Source organism: Podarcis vaucheri (assembly GCF_965113315.1).
Source record: "Podarcis vaucheri genome assembly, chromosome: 6".
Taxonomy (NCBI): domain Eukaryota; kingdom Metazoa; phylum Chordata; class Lepidosauria; order Squamata; family Lacertidae; genus Podarcis; species Podarcis vaucheri.
In genome coordinates, this window is record NC_138764.1 from 53,283,051 (window position 1) to 53,303,307 (window position 20,257).

A 20,257-nucleotide genomic window follows, 5' to 3' on the forward strand; every position below is an offset into this window, starting at 1 on the left:
AAATGGCTCTCATACCTTCTCCCATGGGTTAGTAAAAAGGGGCAGATTTGGATGAGCAAGAATAGGGCTCCGAATTCTCATTTATTTGACTTTACGAGTTCTTTTCTCCTCAGGTTTCATCTGAATCATTAATCAGATTTTAAACCTGCTTTCTTTCTGTTTCTTTCTGTTCTGCACAGTTTTACAATGGGAGACCAAACATCTCACCAGGAAAGTCAGGGATTCCCTTACCATGTGAGCATGGCCATATAGCCAGTGGCTGGGAGGTCACAGTCCAATAGAAAAACTGAGAGAAACTCCCCGACAGCCAGGACCACAAGGGATTGATTAGATTCCCCATCACCAGCTGACTGCTGTTTTGTTCTGCTCACTGTCTAGAATAAGTCCTGAAGACTTTTTGGTTTGGCTGGCACTGCTGGCTCAAAATGCCAGAACAAGTTTGTGGCAGCTGGAGCTGTAAGAATCTGGGAATTGCTTGGACCTCAGCCCCCAAATTCTATTTTGTTTCTCCCTGTGGGCCCAGAATCTTCCCCCATTCCCCACTTTACATCTTAATTAGGATCACTGTTATTGGGAAATGTAGTTTTAATTGTCTTCGTATAAGATGCTTAAGATATTTTATCAGAGGAAGTACCTAGTATGCCTAGAATTAATTGATACTCAGAGAAGAAGCCACAAGGACGAATGGTACAAAGGAGCGCATTTGAGGCAGATATTAAACCTCTCATAGGGAAGAAAATAGTCTCTGGATTTTTAAAAAACAGTTAACACATTTCCACAAGATGTAGAAGAAGTCAATGCGATTTTTTGTTTATTTGCAACATCTAGAGTTATTTATTTATTCTTCTCTAATGACAGTTATTTATATCCCACAGTACAGGAAATATCTTCCAAGATGATTTACAGGTAAATTACATATTTTAAAATACAAGAAATAATCGTGACATATTAAAAGGTCTTCAGGACTCCTCCCCCAGAACAGCTGATGTGAGAACATGGAGAGGGAATGAGAAAGTCTAAACGATCAGCCTTTTCCCTGTATAATCCTTGTAATACCATAGTTATGACATATATATTATTAAGCTGAATGATATATATACTTTGTTTTATGGGGGGGACCAAAGTATTTCTAGGTCTGTGATATAAAATGTGTAAAAAAATAAATCCATTCATATTAAGCCCTGGTATCAGAGTTTATATTGTAAATAACCCAAGCTCTCCATTCCAAGCCACAAAGTCAGTGAAACCAATGGATTTAAGTTAATCAAGTGCATTTATTTCCACAAGTCTATTCTGAATATGACCTGGTTGGACTGAGAGCTTAAAAGAATTGCCAAACAATATAATTACAATCACAGCAGTCTCAAAATACTGAAAGAATCTATATTTGGAAATGGTGCTGGATCTTGAACCAGCCTCTGTATGCCTAGAGAGGACAACAATTCCCTTCATAAAAAGAGCAGAAGTGCATTGCATGATATTAATATTAATGGTGCCTACCAATACTTATTGGTCCCTCACAGGTGGTGAGAGATGTCACGTCCCAGTGTCTGGCCATTCTACGTTCCCTGGCCAGCCACATTACAGGGCAGGATAGCCCACCCAGACTAAAGTTCTAAGAGCCTGGTCTCTCAAACCAGTGCTGTGGTACCTAAGCCAGTTGCCTTGCAGGCGCAAACAAACTGCATGACAACAATAATGAAACAGCACATTTCATAGAAAATATCCTTTCAGAATGTGATATGAAGCAGAGAAAGCACTGTGGTTGGATTCCTCTGATCACACAATATGAATTGGAACCAATGCTCCAGAAAGTAGTTATTCAGTGCCCTACTCTTTAGGCACAACTGAATGGTGGCTGGTAACACAGAATCCAGTCAATTTCCTTATCGAGAAATGCAATTTTACAAAGAGAGATCCAACATCCCACCAGGAAAGTCAGAGAATCCCTTACCATGTGAACATGGCCATACAGCCAGTGGCTGGGAGGTCCTGGGAAACTCCTAAAACCCTTGATCAGGTTCTGCCTTGTCTGAAATAGCTGGATGGCTTTCAGAGCGACGCAGATGAAGATCAACATCACAGTCCAATAGAAAAACAGAGAAACTCCTGGGGAGCCAGGACCACAAGGGATTGAATAGATTCTCTATCGCCAGCTGACTGCTGCTTTGTCTTTGCTCACTGTCTAGAATATGTCCTGAAGACTTTCTGATTCGGCTGGAGCTGCTGGCTCAAAATGACGGAACAACTTTGTGGCAGCTGGTGCTTTGTGGCAGCTGGAACCTTCACTCACACATTCTAATATGTTCCCCCCTATGGGCGCTAAATCCCCACTTTTTCCCCACGTCATGGCTGGATCCAGATCAATGTTATTGGAAAATACAGTAATAATAATTCTTTGCATGTAGGATGTTTACATATTTTATCAGGGGCAGTATGTATGTATTTATTGGCAGGAATTGAGAGTCCAGAAGCAAGCATTACTACTCTGGTAACAGCAGCCATCAGTGGAGAGCCTTCAGCTTCAGATGTATCCCATTTATGGATCGGGTGACAACTTGCTGCATGGGAATCGGGAGGTTGGCAGGATCAGGAAAAAGCTCAAAGTGCAGGAGGGTCAATGCAAGAGCAACCTTCATCTCATTCATTGCAAACTGTTGTCCAATGCAGTTCCTGAGTAGAATGAAGGGCAACATTACATTACAAACAGAAGAGCATTCTGGAGAGGGTCCAATCAGGGCCATTTCGGTTGTTGCTCCTTCACTTTTAGGTTTCCCTTCCCAGAAATGAATGTCTGGCACCATCTTTGTTTTCCTTTGTATGCCCCACCCTTTTAGGAATTTGAGTATATTGTTTTATGCTGGCAGTTAATTCTGCTTTGCTGTGGACTCACACACAGTTTTATAAGCCTTGAACACAGTTGTGTCTTTTATGGAAGATTAATGTAAAAGTCTCCTTTTATGGAGGGAACAGTGCAAAGTATAGGTGAGAAAATATTTACCTTGGCCCTGCAGCAAAAGGCAAGAAAGCATATGGGTGGCGATGCTTTGAATTCTCTGTGGAGAATCTTAGAGGATTAAATTCCTATAGCAGAAAATAAGTCATGGAACTTTGTATTAGAATGGCAACAGATATAGTGGCAAAAGAGCTAGAGGAAAAAGGGGCATTCACAAAAAAGAATACTGTTCTATACCCACTTACCAGGTCACAATGCCCATTGAGCTCCATGGGGCCTAGTTCTGTATAGGATTATAGGACTGCACTCTTAGCAACATGTTTTCCCCAGTGTAATCTGAAGGAAAATTCCTTCACATCTATAAATGCCCAGGCCAAATGAGACCTGATGTTAATTGCATCAGTGTGCATGTTTTTAAAACTGTACACAGTCATTGGGGTGTCTGACCAGCAACAGGCCTGCAGGGGCTGGGAGGGAAATGCTAACCTTTCCCCCCTGCTGTGATACTGATGTTGCTCCTGAAGTTGCTCTTTGAATGGAGAGGGAAGCCTACACAGATTTTGTAAGCTGCTCTTTAGGGACTGGTGGGTGGGTGGATTTTTGGCAGAATACTTCCATAGCTCCTGACATGGATTAGGAATGTTTTCTGGATTAGGATTCTACAGCAGCTTTGCCAATACATTTTGCAATGGTTTTCTTTTCGCAATAGATTTTTGCCATTTTGTGAGTGCTTAAGCAACATTTTAAGAATCATAACTACATAATATGTGGCCTGTCCTTCTACTTTATTAGTACAGTATCTTCCTCATACTGTTCTTATCCAATTCTGTAGAGGGAAACACTAAACTAGATAGTTTGGCATTAGGCCATTGATATCAGGCAATGGACTAAATGTGCCTTTCTCACCTCCAAACTGGAATACTTCTGGATGTGTTTACTAAGGTAAAACAAGCAAGAAACTGGTAAAACAAAACGCTGGGATAAATCCACACATCTAGTCACACAGTGTTAGTGTGACAAACAATTGACCTCTTTTCTTAAAGAAATTGTATGTGTCTATGGCACTTATTCCACCAACTTTTTCTCAGAACATGTCAACTTCTCTCAGTCTCACCAGAAAGGTCTTGCTTAGGCTTTTCTTCTTTTATTATTACCTCAGGATTGTCCCAAATCTCAGGATTTCTGTGAAGACCATAAACATCCAATGCAGTTAGAAAGCCTGTGGGGGGAAAAGAGACACATCATCTAGTATCATTTCATCAGCAGTGATATTATGTAATGAGAATTAATTGCTATCCAGTGGCATTTACCAAAACATTCATTCTCAATAACTTGCTGCAAAGACTGGCAGATTTTCAGAGCTGTTGTACGGATAACCAGGATGATTCTGCACAGAGTACAGGAAGGCAGCTGGAAAGCATACGACTGTGCTTTCCTGGTCATGTAATATTTGTTTGTTTGCCCAAGGAATTCATTTAGGTGTAGGTGGGGCCTCAAGAGATGGTCCATCTAAGGCCTAGCAGCTCCAGAAATTGTCCCTCTGAACACAGGGGCTGTGTACCTCTGTGTCGGCATGCACAACTGTGTGTGTCCTCCACATATTCCCTGTGTGCACGGATGTGAGTGTGTGCATGCAAGAGTGTGGGGTGGCCGCATCACAGTTGTCAGTAGCCCCACAAGGTAGGCCAAGGGTGAATGTGGACCACAAAAGGTTAGCCACCCTTGATGGAAGTTAAGACAGTGGAACTGAATAATGAGAACAGTGTAAGAATGAAGATGGAAGAGGAAGGGGTGAGTTCAAAGGAAGTCTGCAGAAGGGAGAGAGGGGAAACCTACCTTTTGGTAAGGTTCGTCCATCAGCAAAAGTCACAGGCGAATTCAGTTCTCGTGCTATAAGAGGTACTGGAGGATAAAGCCGAAGGCTCTCCTTAATGCACATGGTGCTGTACGTCATCTTTCCCAAGTCGTCCCTTAAAGACACCGCCCAAAATTACTGGAGTTAAGTCACATAAAGTTTTATTAAGGTGAAGGAAAAAGGAGTCGGAGTGGAATCCACTGTCTAAGCTGTCCTTGCTCAATGCAAGTGTTGGGGAGAGGGGAGAAATTTGATTCAGTTCATATTTAAAAGTGAACTTGCCTTACTCACACTATCTGGAACAACATGTGAACTGAAACACAGCCACCCTTCGTAATTTGCACTTCTCTAGCCAAATAACAAGTGCAAAAATGCACATGCTAGCTTAAAGCATGCATGGAGATGCATATATTAGTGAATATCTGTGCTTGTAGGGCTGTTTTTAGCAGGGTTATGCACTTTTTTAAAAAAAAAATATATTGATTGTGGGGGTTTTAGGTGTATTTATTTTAATTTATTCTGTTAGACTCCTTGTTTCTTATAGTGTGAGAAAGGCAGTAAATAGTTAAATGATTGATTGATTGATTGAATGAAATACAGCATACAAAACTGGGGGCGGTGTTGTTATGGGAAATTAAACCATGCAGGAACTCTACCTGGAAAGCAAATCATGCAGGAATCCCACCTGAATAGAGGAGGCTCCCCTCTTTAGAAGTTATCAGGACATTAGAGACCAGGAGTATTGGTGGATTCAGTCCATAGCCCATCTGTTGTAACTGTGTTACCTCTGCATGGAAGTAATGGGTGAGGGTGGCTAATTATGTCCTACTTTTTGAAGAGCTGTCTCTTTTTGATAATAGATTTTGATTTTTGCAGTATTTTTGGCGATACAAGCATGACCACACTAGCTACAGTACATCCGTGCAGCAGCCATAGCAGTGATTTAAATATAGAAATAGAAATCAGAGCTTCTTTTCCTACAGTATAGGATTGGCCCATCTTCCCTGGAACTTACTCAACCTGAGGCATTGTGGTCAGACTACTATAATCCTAAAGTACTCTGCGGTGTTGCTCTCCTTCAGAAACCTCATAACATGACCCAGGAAATACACATTTAAAGTTGAACAAGAATTTAGTCTGACCATTGTATCTCTTCCTGTTGCCCAAGAAGCTCCATGATCTCCTCTCTGCATCTCTGCTGATGTTCAGGGTTCTGGGCCATACAATAAAAGAGCCAAGAGATTCCACTAGCTGTGGTATCATGACCTTCAAACATGAATGTGTCCACTTCTGCACGTATGTCTTCATCTGACAATGGATTTCCATTTTCATCCTAACCGCACAGGGAACATAGTGTTTTATAGGATTGGTGAGAACCAATATTTAAAGTTCTCCAAGACCCTCCTCCCTCTCCCAGCTCACATCAAAGAAGGGGGAGGTGCTTCAGAAAGCAGTTTGCCAAGCTGCTCTCTGAAGCACCACCCTCTCAATTAAACAGCTCACCTGGGCCACCTGCCACCAATGGTGCTTGCTCACTCACGTGCCCACCATCCATTCTGCCATAATGCTGGAGTTAACATGGCCACCTGTCAGCAGCCACACAAACTACAGTGTGATGGCAGCCTTACAATGTTATGTATATATTGCAGACCATGGGAGTTTTGCTTGGGCTATGTCATCTGAACAGAATAGTGATGGCTGGAAAAGCCCTTAGCAATATAGTATGGCAGGCATAGGTGCATTATTTCTACAATGTCCACCTTTGCGCAAAGAAGAATATCCAGGAAGTCCAAATGCCTCTTCTTCAGAATCTTTTCAAGCTCTTTCTCATTCTTGAGGGAATCCTTCCTCTCGCTTATTACCTTCTCTGCATTGAAAACAAACAGTATGAAATGAATAAAGCTATGTGTAAGAGGCAAGCAAATATATTCAACCTTTTTAGATTTCTCATTTTCCTAATAAGTCCATGTGTTACTAATCATTTAACCCATATTAAATTGTTTTTTTAATTTTTTCTTCTTTTCACACCTACATTTTATATGCCCTTAGTGCATCATACTGACACTGTTACAATTTTTAATTTTCCTAATGGTACTGAAACAGTATGTTTTTGCTTTTGAATTTTCTATTATGAAATAAATCTATATATTAGCTCAGAAGAAGAAGAGGAGGGAGACGAGGAGGAAGAAGAAGTTGTTGCCAGGGAGTAAAAGATATATACCTGTGTGATGGTGGGCTATTTTGCAAGCTTTGTAAAACTGACGTCCTTTGGAGCTCAACCGGTAAATGAGATCATTGTGATGCCAAGGTGTTTTCAGTCTTTCATAATACAGGAAGCTGAGATCAAATACAGTTTGAATGTAGGAATTATCTCTGTGGACAGTAGGAAAGTGGAAACAAATATAAGCACAAAATGAAGACAAAAAAGGTAAGATGACATGTTTATTAAAAGTCCCATTTCTAATTCCATTTCTATTTGAGATCGGAGGTAGGGATGAGTGGCATTATTTTGTAGTGGTTCCACTCCTTCTTCAATGGGTGTTTCCCTAGGGTGATACTTGGGGAGTTCTTCTCAGCTCCACAGAGCCATTAATGTGGGGTTCATCAGGGTTGAATGTTATCCCCCACAACATCTGCATGGAACTCCTGAGTGGAGTTTTCCAGAGTTTTCCAGAGTTATGGAGTATGTTGTCAGCAATATGCTGATTAAACACAGTTCTGCTTCTCCTTTGCATCTGCAGGTGTGGCAGTGCTGGGACAATAAATTGCCTTGGTATGAGCACCAAGAAATTGAAGCTCAATCCAGATAAGACTGAAGCACTGTTAGTGAGTGGTTCCTTGGACTGGATGGATGGGAGGCTGTGTGCTCTTGATGGGGTTACACGCCCTCTGAAGGAACGGATATATAATTTGGGGGTACTTCTGGATCATTTGCTGTCACTTGAAGCCTAGGTGGCATCAGTGGCAAGGAGTTCCTTCCATCAACTTCAGCTAGTGGCCTAGCTGTATCCCTATCTGGATACACAACTTCTGTTGTGTATACTTTGGTAACCTCTATGTTATAATATTGCAACACGTTATACATATTTCTGCCTCTGAAGACAGCTTGGAAACTTCAGCTGGTGCAGAATTCAGCAGCCAGGTCGCTCACCAATTAGTTTCTGATTACCTACTCTCTTCCAAGGTGAGCTAAGCCTGGCAGGACAGCTTACGCTATGGTCTTAACCCCTTCATGCATTAATTAGACCCAAGCATGCTGGTTATGTGAGGCTGGTTATCCCACAATAAGGACAAACAAATTGGCCCAGGGGCTAGAGGAAGGAACCCAGGGCCATCTGTTGAAGCCGACAGTTGAAAGATTCATCAGAAACAAAAGAAAGTATTTCTTTGCACAGTTAAACTATAGAATTTGCTCACGAATGATGTAGTGATGGCCAACATCCTGAATGGCTTCATTAACCATATACAGATTGCAGTGGTGATTGCAGCGTCATGTCACTGCTAGCCCATGGCACAAAAAGGAAAGACTGTATCGGCCTGTGGCTCCCACCTTGCCTTAAATAGGCATCTTATACTCACCTGTCTGTTTCAGCATTTTTCTGGTAGCTGAAGGCACATTTCATAATAGTATCAAGAGTCATCAGACTGACATGTTCGAACATCTCCACTGATGCTGTGCCATTCTTTGGTACCAGCTTTCCCCATGTATCCTAATGTTTTAGGAAAGGGACAGAAATGAGACGTCTCATTCTGGTAAAGTCTCTAGAATGATTAGATGATTCGTTATTAGATACTGAAACAATAAATGATCTGCTGTGGTCAATATATGAAAACGTTAGATTGTCAAGTATGTCAGTGGCTGCCCAACTATGGATTTTGCTAGTTAATTGCAGAATAAGTTATATTTATTTTCTGAGGTGTTTTGATTATTTCTTATTCTGGGTCCTTTCATGTACTCACATCACTGAAGGTGAAATTGCACATTACAAGGTAATGACAGTGATCCTTACCCCATAATACTAAGGCATGGCATGGCAGAGAGCATTTCCAAAGGAGAATCATTGGGTGAGAAGTACAGGTGCTTAACCCTTTCCCCATACATCAGTTTGCCTAGACCCCTCCTAGCAGTGGAGGCTAGTTCATTAGGATGACTGGAGCACTGTCCCATCAACCTCAGGGTGACCCCACCCACGTGCCTTTTTACGTATAACCAGTCAAAGGCATGCCTGTGTCCATAGCCTCAGTGTTGCATTTCTAGAACTCGGCATGGAGTAAGATTAGTTGGCTCTGCCTGTCATTTGCTCTGGTGCCACTTATTTTTGACCACCCTGCCTTCTACCCTCCTGGTCGCAATGTGCATCAGCCACCACTGTCTGCTGGGCAGTTTCCTCTACTGGCTCGTAAGCCTAGTTCAGGAACACACATAAAGCCTGTGGGGAGGAAATTTGGGGAAGAATGAAGAGGCGTGAGACAGAATTGAGCATTCTCCATGCTGCCCATTAACTTTCCCCTGCAAATGATCCTTGCATTTGGGAAATGGTTTTGCTAAGATTATGTGCAGCTGTCCCTTGAGAGAGACTCAGCTGTATGCTTCAGGGTCGGGTCTACCATTTGCCCGATATTAAATGTTGGAAATGTAAAGAGACTGAAGGTACATTCTTTCACCTTTGGTGGACATGCCCAAGGATTAAGGCTTTCTGGGAGATGATCTATAACGAAATGAAAAAGGTATTTAAATATACCTTTCTGAAGAAACCAGAGGCCTTTCTCCTGGGCATGGTCGGCCAATTGGTGCCAAAGAAGGACAGAACTTTCTTTATGTATGCCACAACAGCAGCAAGAATACTTATTGCAAAGTATTGGAAGACACAAGATCTACCCACTCTGGAAGAATGGTAGATGAAGGTGATAGACTATATGGAACTGGCGGAAATGACTGGCAGAATCCGAGACCAGGGAGAAGAGTTGGTGGAAGAAGATTGGAAGAAATTTAAAGACTATTTACAGAAACATTGTAAAATTAATGAATGTTAGAATGATGTTGGAATGAATCTATGTGACTTTAGCAAAAATGTATCAAAGATTTAAGAAAAATAGACTGTTAATTGGTGAAAAGAGGGAAAGTAAACTTATATTAAGATCAAGATAAATTTTCAGGATAAAAATTTTGAAGAGAGGGAAAAGATTTGCTGAAATGGATAATGGATAAGGGAGGTGTGAGGAGGTCAGGGAAACAAGCAAATGAAAGATAAGTTATGGGAAGGCTTGATTTGTTTTTTCTTTTGTTTTTAATTGTTTCTATTTTTCTGTTTTTTATTGTGATGTGTTGTTTTGTCATTGTTTAATTTGGTGTTTTTTCTTTTGCCTTTTTGTAAACTTAAAACCTTAATAAATACTTTAAAAAAAAAAAAGAATGTGTACCCTGAAACAAAGAAGGCAGATCAGGAGATTCTCAGGAGCTAATGAATTGATCATTAATTCACAGGACTATAAAGGAAAGGGTGATAGCAGGCATTCCAGTCAAAACACAGTCTGCAAACGTAAACACAGTTTTGACATACAATTCTAGCTAATACAACACTGAACAACCAACCCTTCAAAGTGATGCATTTTTATATTACAGAAAGAAAGCTAATGGTGACCATCCGTTTATCTTGAGAAAGTGAATGAACTAATTAAAACAATATTAAGGTTCACAGGTTTATGAAGGAAATTTAGAATTCAATGCTGTTGCAAACTCATTGCCTGAGACCCAAAGGGCTGCTCAACTAGCTTCACACTTTGATGGGGGCTTCTGACTCCAAAAAATCTCCATGGTATGTCAGAGGAGAAAAAGAGAAATTAAAGGCCCTCTGAGTCTGCTCAAAGCAGGACTGAGAACATGAAGGTGGATGAGGAACTTCTTAGACTGGAGCTGACCTCCTGAAAGTAGCAGTGGGGTTTCTTACCAGCATCCTCTTGACTGATTCTGCCATAAGAGTCACATAAGGCTTCAGAATATTGTAATGGAATCCGGGAGTCAGCAGTTTCCGGTGCTGCTGCCACTTTGGCCCATTCAGAATGAGAAGCCCCCTTCCTGCCAAGGAAAGGAAGGAAAATGAGGAACAGAAGCCCAAGATAATGTTGTCTTTCGTAGGCACATACACCAGGGTCAGGGTCACATGGGAAATTATCCACTACAGATGACAGGCTTTATAGTAGAAGGATCCCCCCAGGACCCATTGAAGTAGGGACTTAATTGCTGGAACAATTCAAGTTAAGAATCTATTTACCTACTAAAGTGTAATGAATATGGGTTGCTCGTGCGTAAGTTACCGCCACTCCTGGCTAAGTTGGCTTGTTAAACCTTTCCTGTCTGGACAGCCCTTCACTTCGTGGCTGCCTCAGTCGCTAGCAGAATCTGTCAGTGGGCGTTTCTTAAACCTTTTCCAGCATAAAAGTTGTTTGACGCCAAGTCTCCTCCTACTCTCCCTGCGCAGAAGTCTTTTGCGCAGGGAGGGTGTGGGTAGCGGAGGACCCGTGCTCTCCCCGCTGGTGTCCAGCGTAGAGTCCTAGAGCCCTCTCGCCGATTCCCCCATCTGCCCCACTTTATCCCTGGTGTTGCGCTGATTTCCTTCCCCAGCTGAGCTGCCTCTCTCCCTGCTGGGTCCCTCTCCAGCATCACTTGAGAGCCTTCCCTCCGCCTCTGGCTCCGATGTCAGTTCCCTGACATAAAGGATTTCTGAAACATGGAATGCAGTGTGTATATTTCCTTACAACCCGAGAAGTCCATCTTCACAGACTCTATAAGGACAGACTTTTGAGATTGTAGGGAAACATACTAGAGTTTGATTCTTCAGCAACACGGGCAGAAATCAGTTGGCCAAATGAATAAAGCTGGCACTGAAGCCTCCTGGAAGGCACCCGTGGGGAAGGCACCAGCTTAACAAATACTAGCAGCTTCCCATAGACCCAAAGGAAGTTTGAACTTTGTAAAGCTGAGAATATATGTATATGCTCGAGGCAAGAATATCACATTAAAATTCAGGAATACATAAAATTAGTGAGAGAAAATACATACCAATCCATGGAATTAGGAAGTCGTATGCTACAAGAGCTTTAGGATCTGAATAGTGTGATAAATGAGAGAAAATGAGCTTAGCGTAAGATGGTAAAAAACTATTTTTTACCATTTAAATGTTTCATTTGCTAAATTGCACTCTGTTTCCTCAAGCCAGGCGATTCCTATGGGCACCCAGAGCTCCCTCACTTGCCTCTCCTTGCTTTTCAGCAGCCAGATCCAAGGCACACTCCCACATCTTTGCACATGAGAATTAAGACAAACAACCTTTTCCTTGCCCATTGGGCAAATTGTCATGCTTCCCCCACTTTCGAAAAGGAAGTATTCAAGTCTCCAGGGTTACCGAGTGGGGGAGCAGGTGGCCAGGATCCCCAATATTGAAAGGGCCGCCCCCCAAATTCTGCAGGGGGCGCACCCACCCACCGCATAGCATGCCATGCTGACATCATGTGCACACGCTGCTGGGCATGCGTGCACAGTGTGCTGACGTCAAATAGCCCCAAGCCCACTCAATCATAGTGCAATGCGTTGCGTGTGCAAGTCTCTAATATGCCTGTTGAACTTTGTAGCCTGCAATGTGCCTTCTCTATTAATCTGATCTGAGCATTACAGACTTGAGGGGAACTAGACCTGAGAGTTGGAGCTCTTTGCCTGACAGCGAGGGCCAGGCCACTGACTGGGACTGATGGGAGTTGTAGTTCAAAACATCTTAAAGGCACCAGCTTGGGGAAGGTTGCTTTAGGAGGGCCTTGAAATATGAATCACTTACATTTGTATCTCAATAAAAGCAAAGAGCAGTGCAACTTAGTGCACAGAGATAAATGCATGGATAATTTTTACAACCTCTAGCATATTCATGTAACTTCACGATCAGAAGGATGTAAGATACAAATTTCTTACCACCTCTGCTGTACACTGCCTTTGCATATTCAGGGTGGTTGAGGGCCAGGAAAGCCAAGAAAGTTTCATACCAAAGTGGATGGCAGTGTGGGTACTTTTCTGTCCATGCTGCTATGTTCAGGAATTCTTCTTCTGGTTTCATCTGCATCATTATTATTTTTTTTAAAAAATCAGTAGTCAGTTTACATCTCGGACACCGTGATTAAACATTTAGTTCAGGATGAAATCAGACTTAGATGGTTATATGATGAAATGGTTTATAACTTTAAGCTAGGATGCATATTTAACAATGGAATTATTCACCCCCTTGGCTCTGTCTTAATAGCCCAGTCTTTTAAAACCCGCTTTCTTTCTGTTCTGCACTGAACCTCACAGCTGTAGAAGAACATGCACTGCTTAAGAATGATAAAGCCACTGATGTCTAAATTTTAAGAAGTAAACAGCCACCAAATAATAGTTAGAAAAACCATTGTTTCCTAATTGAAATAAATTGAACCATTATTATAATAACGTTATTATATAGCATTTATGATTGATTATGCTTCTTTATGTGTGCAAATCTTTCCTCTGTTTTAGGTAAGATTGCATAAGAGAAATAGATCAATCACAAATGCAAAGATTTGCACATCCAATAGGGGAGCCAGGGAGTAGAGGCTGAATGTGGGACTAGAGATTCATGTCTTGGGGAGTCCACAATACATGGCATGACCCTGTTCAAAATTTCAGTCCTCCAGTAGGAGGCTAATATAGATATGCACCCAATGCCTGAGCCAAAGTCTACCTATACCTGTAATCAATAAAGTTGTGACCACTTTTTATCCCAGATGATTGTCTTGTCATGTTTGTTCCTTTACACCATAGCTACTGCTTTTGCACAGGGGTGGAGGGTGCTGTGACTAGACCCACAGTAGGATTTTACAAAGAACATAATAGGACAAGTGCAGAGAACCTTTGGCTCTCTTGAATTTGCTGAATTACAACTCCCATCAGCCTTAGCAAGCATGAGCAGTGCCTATGGCTGATGGGAGTTGTAGCTGAACAACATCTAGCAAGCCAAAGGTACCTTGGAACTGTTGTGGGACATATAAGTGTATAGAAACTAACAAGAGAGAAGCTGGTATATGCCTGTGATAAATGTGTGCACACATTTTGAGTTTTCCATCATAAGCATGGGTATTAGAGGAGAGAGGCTCTTTTAAAACTAGGGTTTTCCCTAGTTCTCTTGATGAAAGAAAATGTGTTGTTTCCCCGCCACCTGCCAAGCAATCATTTGAGCCAGCAAAAGATTGCAGAGTGCTTGGCATACATGAACAATGTCTAAGGTGGTATGTTGAAGTTGCATCATTGATTTTCAATTTTAAATAAGCAATGGTAATTTAATAATTGCTTGTTGGCTGTCAGTGTCTTGACCTAGTTATGGATCAGGCTTTTATTTTCAAAGTAAAATAAACTCTGTATGCCAGTCTTGTGTTTAGGAAAAAGAAAATATGGCCCCCCTCTGAATTTAAAAGCTTGAGATTCCATAACACATGAGTCACAACTGTGCAATTTTGCACTCAGAATCCTTCTCATTTTTTCACAATGGAGTGGCATTCCAAATTGTCACTTTGCTGAAAGTGTGTTTCTCCCCCAACCACAAGTGCCTAATGATAAGAAAATATTCAGCAGGTATCAGTCAAGGCCAAGTTAATGTTATACTTCTAGAACGTACGATGGGTGTGGAATAATCATATCATCATAAAGTCCTTAAGTCATGAGCAGATAACATGCTGTTTATGCTGCTCTTCGTGCTCAGCACAGATTATATGAGGTTCTCTATTATTTTCCTTCAAAGTGCTCTCAGGAAGAAATGTTTGTTTCTACTGGCTGAGTAGATTCTTTGGTTTCTGAATGTTGACTTAAATGTTCGCAGTTCAGCCCTGTATCTGGCAATGGCTGAAAGCTTTTAGTACAAACGTGATGAGAAATTCCACCATTTGTCACTTGCTTGCATTTCAAAAAGTGTGAAACAAACAAGATATGAGGAAGTAATGGCATGAGGCACTCCTTACAGCTTGGTTTAGCATAATGGCTGGCAGATCTGCTGTAGCTGATCTCTAGTGCTGTTGCTGCAGGTTGCAATCATTTACCTTGGATCTAGTTACAGTCAGGTAGCCGTGTTAGTCTGCCGTAGTCAAAACAAAATAAAAATAATCAATTCAGTAGCACCTTATCTTCAGATAACAGAAGTGTGCATGCACACGAAAGCTCATACCAATAACAAACTTAGTTGGTCTCTAAGGTGCTACTGGAAGGATTTTTTTTTTATTTACCTTGGAATATGACTTAGTTTAAAGTTCAGCAATGTTCTGAACTGAGTACAGTGTCCCCCAAAAGCTCTTCTCTAGCTTGGAATGTAAACTGAACTCCTGAGTAGGGACAGCGGCGTAGCGTGGGTTATCAGCACCCGGGGGCAAGGCAAGTAATTTGCGCCCCCTAACCCGGGGCAAGGCAATTAATTTGTGCCCCCTAACCCGGGGCAAGGCAAGTACAGTAATTTAATCTCCCAAGCAGCAGCAGCAGCAGCGAGGCTTCTCTTTCCCCCACGCTCTCCTGGAGCTGCCTCTTTTCTTTCCTTTTTTCCCTTTCTCCAAGGCTTTTCGCTTTCTCTCCTTAATTGATTCCTCCTCCACACCGCAGCGTTTCCTGGCTGCTTCCCCCCCTTCCCCTCTCTCTCCTCCTCGCTCTGCTTGCCTTGCCCTGCCCTGCCTGAGGGCGCCCTGAGGAGACTCCGCTCTCCTTTTTGACCAGGCGAGGTGGAAAAGTCTCTTCCCGCCCCCTCGCCAGACTCCCTGCTCGGCTCGCTATCCAGGCGGCCAGTGGAGAGAGAGCCGCAATTACCATAAAGCTCCTCTCCCTCCACTTCGCCAAGCTGTCAAAGCCCGGCAGCAGCGGCAACGGCAGCAGCAGGCGCAGCCAGACCCCCGCCAGCCAGCCAGCCAACCCACCTGCCCGCCTGGCCGCCCGGCTTCCTCTCCTTTTTTTGCCCGCGGCAGAAGGCTTCGCTCTCCCCCTTCCGTGACCTCCTCGCCAAGCCGAGCGAGCGCGGGCTCCCTAACCCGTGGATTTTAGTAGGGGCAGAGAGCTGCTAGTGCGAGTGCCCCCCCCGCCCATGTTGCGCCCAGTGCGGCCGGCCCCCCTGGCACCCCCACGCTACGCCACTGAGTAGGGATACTGATTCAGTTCACATTTAAAGGTGGATATGCAAAATTCTCATGTTCCAAAACAATATGAGAATCAAAACACAATCGTCCTGTGAAATTCACACTTACCTGAATTTTGTGGTGCAGTTCTCCAAGCAAATAACGTTTAGAAAAATGTATATATTAGGTAAAGGTGTGCATAAAAACAAACATACGTAAAAATAATGTACAAAGATGCACAGTATAGGGAAAAAAGTTTGCAAAAATGTGTGTACAGTGGTACCTCTGGTTACGAACTGAATTCGTTCCGGAGGTCCATTCTTAACCTGAAACTGTTCTTAACCTCAAGTACCACTTTAGCTAATGGGGCCTCCCGCTACCGCTACACCACCGCCGTGCGATTTCTGTTCTCATCCTGAGGTAACATTCTGAACCCGAGGTACTACTTCCAGGTTAGCGGAGTCTGTAACCCAAAGTGTTTGTAACCCAAGGTGTTTGTAACCCGAGATACCACTGTATTAGTTAAAAGTGCATTAAAATGTGTTTCTTATGAGACATTTACGGTAAAATGCTAAATAATTTGTATGAAAATTTTATTATTTTTTTTAAAAAATATATATAATCTGCAAGTTACTGCAGAAATGTAGAGAACCAAATTTAAGTTTGGACAAATAAGCATAGCTGTCAACGTTTCCCTTTTTTAAAGGGAAATTCCCTTATTCCAAATAGGATTCCTCGCAAGAAAGAGAAAAGTTGACAGCTATGCAAATAAGAAACAGACAATACTGAGACTGAGAGATTATTCATCCCTATTTCTGAATATACATAGTCAGTATTCAACAGACCAGGTACAGTACCCCAAGCCAGCTGTCTTGTAGGTTTAAACAGACTGAATGACAGCATTAATGAAACAGCGCATTTGATATAAAATATCCTTTCAAAATGTGACATGAAGCTGAGAAACCGCTGTGGCTGGATTCCTCTTAGCACAAAATATGAATTGGAACCAATGCTCAAGAAAGCAGTTAAAATTGTGCTGATGTTGTTTTATGTCTCTATTTTGTTTCTGGACTAACAGGCAGCAGAAGTTCACAAGCATCCTTAGAGTCTACCTGCCTTGGTACAACAAACTGCATTCTGCAAGATGGCTCTTTTAGCCAGGCTGTCAAGAGTGTTACACATGTTTTACAACAAATATATGGGGCCAATGGTTTGTCTTGATCACCTACCACAATACCAAAATAAAGTGTGCGTGCCTTTCAAACAAGTGGAGTGAAACTTCGTTTCTGAGATTTAAATGTTAATTCTCCACACACATAGCAGAAACCTTTTGGGTGATTTAACGTATTGCTGTGGTATGAGGACAAAGAAAGTACTAAGTGGAGAAACCATATTGGAAAAGGGAATGTTTTGCTTAGTTGATACAGCAAACATGTATGAAATAATCATAATTAAAACACAGTGATAAAATCACTAAAACTTTTTTAAAAGATAAGGGTCACTAAATCATATGGTTGAGTAGGCTTGGTGAAATAAAGACATGTTCAGTCAGTGTCCAAACCACTGTGGTGAGGGAGCCTGCCTAGTGTCAACAAATAGGGAGGGAGTCCCAAAGCACACAAAAATATTTACTTCTTGCAAATGTGGACAAACATTACACAGCACTTTCAAAAGTGCAAGCAGACTTTTCATTGCATTTGAAAGGGTTAAGACCTTCTCCTGAATCTCTGTTAGTAGAAAAAGCAAGCGAAAAGCACTTTTCTCACTATGTTTACATAACACAGAAGAATGTGGGCATAGATCCATTACTTTCTTAGCATAAAGCTTAGCAAATACATAGATAAAGACACTTTCTCCAACACTTTCGCTCTGCCACACACATACCGCCTGCACAGCCACCTTACCATTTTGACATGGCCATATAGCCAGTGAGCGGGAGGTCCTGGAAAACTGCTGAGAACTTTGACCAGGTACTGTTTTTTCCGATACAGCTGAACAGCTTTCAGGGCCACATAGGCAAAGCTCAAAACAATTGTCAAGTGGAAAATATGAGATAAATCCCAAGGCAGCCAAGACCAAGAAGAATTTAGGACCATCTCTGGAAGAGTTTTCACACTCCCACCTTGGTTTGCTGTGCTTTCTTCCACCGAGCTGCTATTGCTAAAAGTGCCAGGTCTAGAAGGAGTTCTAGTCCTAATACTGAACACTATCTTTTTGCAAATTGCTGTAATCTCTAGTACATTACCAGGGAAATCAGAAGTATTCGCCTGCAAGAACCACCCACGTACTTTCCCTCAAAGATTAAACTTAGTGACTATAGGAACTGTAATTTGAGTCCAGCCAAAGTCTACTGGGTGGGACCAACAACCAATAACATTCTCCCTTTCAGCTTTCCTTTTTCTCTGCCAAGAAACAGTGTAACAACTATTGTGCCCTTTAATATCTATTCAGTCATAAAAAATGCAGTTCCTAGATATGACTGTGTTGGATGTGAATGTGTGTGTGTTGAGGTCATATAATTACACTCTGCAAGCATTAACCTGAGTTTTATTGTATGAAAGTACAATTATTTATCTAATGTATTGCCATGTCACAAGGTCACAGATCGCACAGCTCAAGCTTCTGATAGCAAGAGCTGAGAAGCACAAGATTTATGCAGTAGAAAACAAAATAAAAATACAGAAATTATGCAAATTTGACTGGAGCTATGAATCAGGGTAAGGGGACTTCGGCTTTTTCCATGGGACATTCTGCCAATCAAAATCACTTCCCAAGGATATATACAGTGGTACCTCGGGTTACATATGCTTCAGGTTACATACGCTTTAGGTTACAGACTCCACTAACCCAGAAATAGTGCTTCAGGTTAAGAACTTTGCTTCAGGATGAGAACAGAAATTGTGCTCCAGCGGTACAGCGGCAGCAGGAGGCCCCATTAGCTAAAGTGGTGCTTCAGGTTAAGAACAGTTTCAGGTTAAGAATGGACCTCTGGAACGAATTAAGTACTTAACCTGAGGTACCACTGTACAGTGCTATTTTTCTAGAAAAAGAGGTGCTGGAACTCACTATGAACACCTCCCTTGTTTTCTTAGAATGGCAGTGGTGGCGGAACTGAGTTCCTGTTAATTCCCTCTGAAAAAAAGCCCTGGATATATGAAACCAGGGGATCCTTAAGGTATCCTGCGTCCATGTTGTTTGGGGCCCTGTAAATTAATGCAATAATTTTGAACTTGGTCCAGTGGGGTATGGGTATCCAGTGAAAGCTTTTAAGCCCCAGAGTTATGTGCTGGCTGTAGTCTGTCCCCACCATCAGTCTAGCTGCAGCGTTATGCTCCAGCTGGGAGAATTTCCAGATCAGGAGCAACGGTAATCTCAGAGACGTCAACAGGATTTCCTGGGCCTGGTACATTGTATGTGGATTGGGCCCCCTGCTGCTGCTTATGTATCTATATTAACATAACCTAGCCCACCTCCCAGGGCTGCTACAAATATAGAAGCAGGTAGGGGAGGAAAATGTACACATTTGAGCTGCTGGGTAGAAAAACAAGTTACAGATATGCTACACAGTGCATAGTTGTACTATGGAATCAAACATGCCACCTGGCGATTGAGGGGGCAAGGGCCATGTGATGTCTTGACTTGTTCTTACTGATGGTGGCTTAGATGGCCATTGGAACAACTGAAGTCATGTCTGATGCTACCTAAAGAGGAATGGTTCAATAATGTCCTGGATATAGCCTTATCTGAATGTCTTACACAACACAGATGAGTTGTACATATTTTATGGGCTAATAGCCGTAAATAAAATTAAGTAAGTTAAGTAAGTAAGAGTGCTGAGAGAAGTGATGCAAAGAAATATTGGCTCAAGGAAGTTTGGGTTGGTCCCCCCCCCCTTTATTAGTAAGGACACAAAATTCTCAGGTCTTCCCAATATCCATGCTTCACTGTGTGTGGGGAGGGGGAGGGAAATCACACAATACAACTCTTCTGAGATAATTTAACCATTTAACCAGCTACTCTGGCACTGTACTAGGTTTTATTATAATCTGTGTCTGTAACTGGATTCTGTTGTGCATGCTTACTTGAAGTTGTTCAACACCATGGCTGCTTCTTATAGAGGCTTTTCCTTCCTTCCTTCCTTCCTTCCTTCCTTAATATCTTGCCCTTCCTCCCAATGGAGCCAAGGGAGGCAAACACTCAAGCAATTTTTTTAATTCAAACACATTGGGGGGGGGATTCCAATACAAGTGCAGGCTAGGAAAGATTTCCACTTAAAAGGCTTGTTGGAAGAGGAAGGTCCTTGA

The 20,257-nt window shown here is 42.2% G+C and overlaps 1 protein-coding gene across 1 annotated transcript; it reads right to left on the reverse strand.

Moving 5' to 3' along the window:
• Positions 1-1,254: 1,254 nt before the first annotated feature.
• LOC309534537 (cytochrome P450 4B1-like) lies at positions 1,255-18,809 on the reverse strand. The gene is made up of 12 exons (XM_082226767.1): positions 17,858-18,809; positions 12,772-12,913; positions 11,872-11,916; positions 10,760-10,887; positions 8,391-8,521; positions 7,033-7,184; positions 6,572-6,678; positions 5,954-6,144; positions 4,793-4,926; positions 4,111-4,175; positions 3,002-3,084; positions 1,255-2,673 (listed from the first exon to the last, which is right to left on the reverse strand). Exons 1-12 carry the CDS (start codon positions 18,047-18,049, stop codon positions 2,505-2,507), a joined length of 1,539 nt encoding a protein of 512 aa, XP_082082893.1. The 5' UTR covers positions 18,050-18,809; the 3' UTR covers positions 1,255-2,504.
• Positions 18,810-20,257: the final 1,448 nt, after the last annotated feature.

Bases quoted from the DNA above. Each gene is read 5' to 3' on its own strand.
- LOC309534537 (XM_082226767.1), bottom strand. From the start codon at position 18,049: ATGGTCCTAAATTCTTCTTGGTCTTGGCTGCCTTGGGATTTATCTCAT. The intron at 6,679-7,032 runs GTATATATCTTT...TTTTCAATGCAG, and splicing joins AATAGCCCACCATCACACAG to AGAAGGTAATAAGCGAGAGG. The intron at 2,674-3,001 runs GTAAATATTTTC...CATTCTACTCAG, and splicing joins CCTTTTGCTGCAGGGCCAAG to GAACTGCATTGGACAACAGT.